Source organism: Dipodomys ordii, unplaced genomic scaffold (genome assembly GCF_000151885.1).
Source record: "Dipodomys ordii isolate 6190 unplaced genomic scaffold, Dord_2.0 Scaffold66, whole genome shotgun sequence".
In the NCBI taxonomy this organism is placed as follows: domain Eukaryota; kingdom Metazoa; phylum Chordata; class Mammalia; order Rodentia; family Heteromyidae; genus Dipodomys; species Dipodomys ordii.
Genome location: NW_012267282.1, coordinates 4,143,188 through 4,148,781, shown reverse-complemented (window position 1 = coordinate 4,148,781; position 5,594 = coordinate 4,143,188). Strand labels below are relative to the sequence as shown.

Genomic DNA, 5,594 nt, shown 5'->3' with positions numbered 1-5,594 from the left:
ATATTTTAAGCATTGTGGGTGACATGGTGTCACAAGGATTACTCACGCAAAAACTGCAAAGCAAAAACAGCTGATGCATGAGCGAACATGGCCTTGTTCCAATAAAACTTTATTTACAAAACAGGCAGTTGACCAGACCAGGCCCGGGCTGTGGTTGCTGACCTCTTCCCCACCCTGTCAATTGTCCGTGAGGTTGGGGACTGTACAGGAATAGGGAGCCCATTGTTGGCTCCCCGGGGGTCAGGAGAGCCATGGGTTGGGGTGGGAGGGCTCAGAAGTGTCCTTCCCTGGCATCCTGGCTCATCTGGACCCCCCTGGAGGAGGCTCAGGGTGCAGGAATCTGGCCGTCAGCAAGTGGCAGGCAGTCTGGGGGCCAGCTTTGACCACTGGCCTGTGGAAACGGTCAGTTCTGAAGAAGGCCGGGCCTGGACTCAGAGTGCCACACCCCATGCGAGCAGAGCCCATCAGCGGCGGAAGGTGGGGGTCTAGACCACGGCAGCCGTCTAGCTCCCCCTTCACCCATGGGGACAGTCTAGAGAGAGAATGACTTGCCTTAGGTCCCCAGGGGGCTGGTGGAAGCTTCCATCAGGAGTCTCCAATAGGAAGGGTGCTTTCCTAGGTCCACCCCTAAGCAGGGGACAGATGTGCGCCCCAAGGCAACCTGAGTTTTCACAGATGCTGCTTCTCCCCCTGGGCGTCTGGAGCCCAGGTGTGTGGGGGAGGCTGGAGGCTGTGGCCCTGCCTACCCCGGGAGCCACGGGCTTGGGTGCCCACGTGGACCGGTGCAGACCCACATTTTCCCCACGTAGTCGCACCGTGGCACACGCTGGGGTGGGGCTGGAGGTACTGGCCCTCGAGTCTTGGGCGCACCCCCAGGTCCAGTCCCCTTGTTCACCACTCTACTCCAGGGTGAGCCCAAAGGTGAGTTCATGGAGAGTTCCAGGAGGTTCTAAGACTAGCTCCAGACCCCCAGGGCTGCAGAGCGGGACGGGGCTTGCCCAGGGTGGTCAGTTCCGTTTCCGCTGGCCTCGGGGTCACAGGAGCAGGCAGAGCCGCTGCTTTTTCTGCCGCTGAGCTTTCTTCAGAGCCCTGAGGGCCACCTTGGCGGCTTCTCGGAAGACATCCTCCACGTTCTCCCGGAACTTGGCCGAGCACTCCAGGTAGAGTGCGGCCCGCATCTGTTCACAGGCGCTCAGGCCCTGGGCCGGGAGAGGCGACATCGTTACGGGAGGGGGCTGGTTGTGGGGGGGGGGGGGGGTGCGCCTGGAGGTGGAGGCCTTGGAGACCTGAGCCTTTTCCCCATCCCAGGACTGGCCCTCACCGCTGTGTATGTGTATGCGTAGGACTTGGTGGGCTCAGTACCCCATGGCTGCCTGGGGCAAGCCCAGGAGAACGGTAAGTCCTCAAAACAGAAAGCCTCCCTACACCCTCTATTTTCTCTGTCAGCATGAACCAGTGAACTTGCTAAGATCAAAACAACCCAAGGAGGGAGAGGGAGCAGAAGGAAAGAAATGTACATACCACCCAATGTGGAAGAAATAGCTGTATTGACAAAGCTCATAGAATTCATAAACTATAGACCACGATGACAACAGTTTGCCTCATGAAGGCTAGAATGTGTTCGTGCCTTTAAGTATCACTAGCTCACAATACTGTGAAATTCGTGAATTTATGTAGTCACAAAAATTATTAAAGAAAATTAAAAAAAAAAAACAAAAGCAAGGTGTGATGGCTCCTACCAGTAATCCTAGTTATCTGGAAGGCAGAGTGTGGGAGGATCAAGAATTGAGGCCAGCCAAGGCAAAAAGTTAAGGAGACTTCCAACTCAATAAAATCAGGGTATGGTGATGCACACCTGCCATCCCAGCTATTTGAGAAATAAACAGGATCTCAGGCCAGGCTGGCCCAGCAGAAATATGAAACTACTCAAAAGAATAACTAACACAAGAAAGGGCTGGAGATATGGCTCAAGTCCTAGATTGCCTAGCAAGTGCAAGGCCCTGAGTTCAAACTTCAGTACTGCAAAATAATTATTTTTTATTTTATTTTTGTTGGTCGTGGGGCTTGAACTCTGGGCCTGGGCGCTGTCCCTGTGCTTTTCAGCTCAAGGCGAGCGCTCTACCACTTGAGCCTCAGCACCACTCAGAGCCAGCCCTGGCTGGCTTTAAACCATGATCCTCAGATCTCAGCCTCCTGAGTAGCTAGGATTACAGGCGTGAGCCCCTGGTGCCTGGCTTTTAATTGTTTATTTTTAAGTGAGTTTACCATTAATATATTATTAAAGTTGGGTCTTGCTAGTATCCAGGGCTTGCCTCAAACTTTTGGATTACAGGTATGTCCCACCATGCCTGGATTCAAGTTTTTTGTTCTTTTAAATTAATTTTGTGTTTTCTTTCCTTCTGTGTATTCTGTTTCTTAAAAAGCCACAGTGGAGCAGGGAAGGTGGCTTAGTGGTAGAGCATTTGCCTAGCACACATGAAGCTCTGGGTTTGATTCCTCAGTACCACATACACAGAAAAAGCCAGAAGGGGTACTGTGGGTTAGGTGGTAGAGTGCTAGCCTTGAGCAAAAGCAGCTCAGGGGCAGTGCCCAGGCCCTGAGTTCAAGCCCCAGGACTGGCATGACGGGGTAGGGATGTCTTTCGGCTTCTGGTCCCAGGCAGGGGTGGGGGGTGGGCGGGGAAGGCGTGTGGATGGGGGCCTCTGGGGCTGGAGCACTGGCCCTGGCTCTACTTCGCTAGCTGTGCCCTGAGAAGCTGCTTGACCTCCAGGGTCTCGGCTTCCTCCCCCCCCTCGTGAAACAGGATCAGGGCGGTTTCTGGGCGTGGCAGCCGTGGGGGGGGGGCGGCACCTGTGAGTAGGTGATGGGTTCCAGCTGGGCTGCGCGCAGCTTCCGCAGCTGTTCCTTGTCCTTCCTCAAGTCAGTCTTGCAGCCGATGAGCACCACGGGAGTCCCGCGGCAGAAATGTGTCACCTCAGGGAACCACTGTGGGGGAGGGAGGGAGGATGTCGCCATGGGACCCTCCCCCCCCCCCCCCCCGCAGACAGGCCTTCCTCTCACCTTGATGAGGACGTTGTCATAGCTGGTGGGGTTCATGACGTCATAGCAAATGAGCACCAGGTGAGCGTTCTGATAGGAGAGGGGCCGCAGGCGGTCGTAGTCTTCCTGACCTGGAACCAGAGGTGCACACCTTCAACTCGGTGCCTCCGGGCCTCAGTTTACTGTGCTGTAACTGGAGGATGGCGCGGCCCACAGTAGGTTGCGCGAGCTCAGAGCTGATGACAGGGTAAAAGCCGGACACTGGTAGTAATCCTGCCGGCTGGGACCGTGTCCCACAGCCAGGATGGGTGCCCTGCGGTCCCGAGAGATCCAGCACTAGTCCTGGAGGGTTGGGACAGCTGGGAATGAGGGTAGGAAGCTCCCCTTCCCCCAGCGACTGTCACCTAGGCCGGACATCCTAAGTCCAGGGCCTTGGCGCTGTGCCTGAGCTTTTTTTGCCCAAGGCGAGTGCTCTCCTGCCTGAGTCACAGCTCTCCGTCCAGCCTTTCGCTGGTTGATTGTGGACAGGAGCCTCATGGCTTCCCGCCCCCGCTGGCAGCCGCAGATCTGACTCCTGAGCCACAGGCGCCCAGCACCTTTCTTACTTTTTAGAAAGGTTTTATGTTGACAGTTGCAGAGAGTGTGGTGCTGCTGGCACTCAACCCCAGCAGTCACACTTCACCGCTTGCTCTATCTGTGCGTAAACACCTCAGCCAGCAGGGATGCTCACTGCAGAAGTGGTCCAGAGACCACCCCCCTCCTCTCCAAGTCCTCACTGGTCACCTGCCGTCCCCCTGGCTCAAAGCCCGGACACATCAGCACATCCAGATCCTGCCTCCCTCCCACCCCTCAAACGCCCTCCGTGGCTTCCTGCTGCCCTTTGTATAAAATCCAAACATCTCCCGTGGGCCACAGGATTTGGTGCTCCTGACCGGGACTTGACCTCCCTGCCCATGCAGTCCAACCTCAGTCACCTCAGGTCACCACACTGCTACTCAAACACACTTTGTGCCTCAGGGCTTTTGCACTTGCTGTTCCCCCACACCTGGAATGGGACTTGAACTCTGGGCCTGGGCCCTGTCCCTCTGTTTTTCAGCTCAAGGCTAGCGCTCTAGCACTTGAGTCACAGCCCTACTTCTGGCTTTTTCTGTGTATGTGGTACTGAGGGCCTCACGCATGCTAGGCAAGCACTCTACCACTGAGCACCTTCCCAGCCCTCTTCCCTCATGTATTTCTCTTCCTCCACATTCTTCACTGCGTTTCATACCTCATAATATGCCTCCTACTTGGTTTCTAGAGTGTTCTCAATGGATGACCAAGAAGTCCCAGCCCAACCCCACAGGGAAATTCACTGTGAAGCAGACAGCCACCTCCCTATCTTTGGATCTCAGGTTGTTTCTCAACCACGCGGAAAGCTTGCTTCTGGACAGAACACGACGGAAGGGAAGCGGACGCACGCCGTGTGCACGGTTCTCGTGCAGTGGAGCGGTGTCCGGCTGGAGCGCAGGGAGCCACGCCCGCCACGCGGAGGTGCGCGGGTCGCCTTGCTGTGTCAGGGCCGCCGGGAGCGTCGCTTTCCGTGTTCCTGAGGAGACCCGGAACCCGCTCTCGGGGGCCGAGGGACAGGTACCCACGTTTCATGTAAAGAAACTGAGTTTGCTAAAAGTGAGGTGACCCCGCGTGGAATGCTCCCCCGCACGAACGAACGGACAGACGCCGAGGCTCTTTGTGGGTGCTAGGGTTTAAACTCCGTCTCTCGGGGCTTGGACTTGGGGCGTGGCGCTGTCCCCGAGCTTTGTCCTCAAAGATAGCACTTTCCCACTTGAGCCACAGCTCTGCTTCCAGCTTTTTTTGGTGACTAATTGGAGATAGTCTCACTGGCTTTCCTCCCGGGCTGGCTTTGAACCGTGATCCTCAGGACTCAGCCTCCTGCGTGGCGAGGAGCACCCGCGGCTCTCCCTCTCCTTGGTAATTTCTGAGATAGCATTTTGCTTTATCGCCCAGGCCAGGCCCGGACCAGACTCCGATTTGCATTTCCTTTGTGACTGGATGACAGCCCCCCCCCCCACGCATGCGCGGGCAGCTGCCGCCCCATCCCTCCACAGATCTGGTAGGGATGGAAGCAGCAATGCAGACGCCGCACGAGACCCCTCCTTTCTGCTGGCTGAGCCCCGCCCCCAGCAGGCTTTCCAAGCGCCCCCCACCTGTCCGGCACTAACCGATGCCCCACGGTTTGGTGCTGCTGCTTCTTTCCCACAGACGTCCCTGGATGCAGACTAGACCGGGTGGCTCACGTGGCGCCCACGCCATGAGGGGTAGAAAGACAGCTCCTGGCCCCCGAGGCGTTGGGGAACCGCGGGCTGTTCCACGGGCTGTTCCACGCGTGACAAGCACAGCCCAGACAGAGACGGGGGCTGAGATGTGCTTCTCACACTTACAGGCTGGGGACAGCGGGGTGGGGGGGCAGGAGGGGGGAGGGGGAGGGCTGCTCCTGCCCGAAGGCTGTGCTCTTGCTGGGCCAGGGGCTCCCTGTGGAAGTCTCCTCCCCCTCCCCC

At 57.2% G+C, this 5,594-nt stretch overlaps 1 protein-coding gene across 1 annotated transcript; it reads right to left on the bottom strand.

Moving 5' to 3' along the window:
- Window positions 1–91: 91 nt before the first annotated feature.
- Window positions 92–4,311, bottom strand: Rhof (ras homolog family member F (in filopodia)). The gene is made up of 4 exons (XM_013023076.1): window positions 4,307–4,311; window positions 3,061–3,190; window positions 2,851–2,985; window positions 92–1,199 (listed from the first exon to the last, which is right to left on the bottom strand). Exons 1-4 carry the CDS (start codon window positions 4,309–4,311, stop codon window positions 1,035–1,037), a joined length of 435 nt encoding a protein of 144 aa, XP_012878530.1. The 3' UTR covers window positions 92–1,034.
- Between the last annotated feature and the right edge of the window lie 1,283 nt (window positions 4,312–5,594).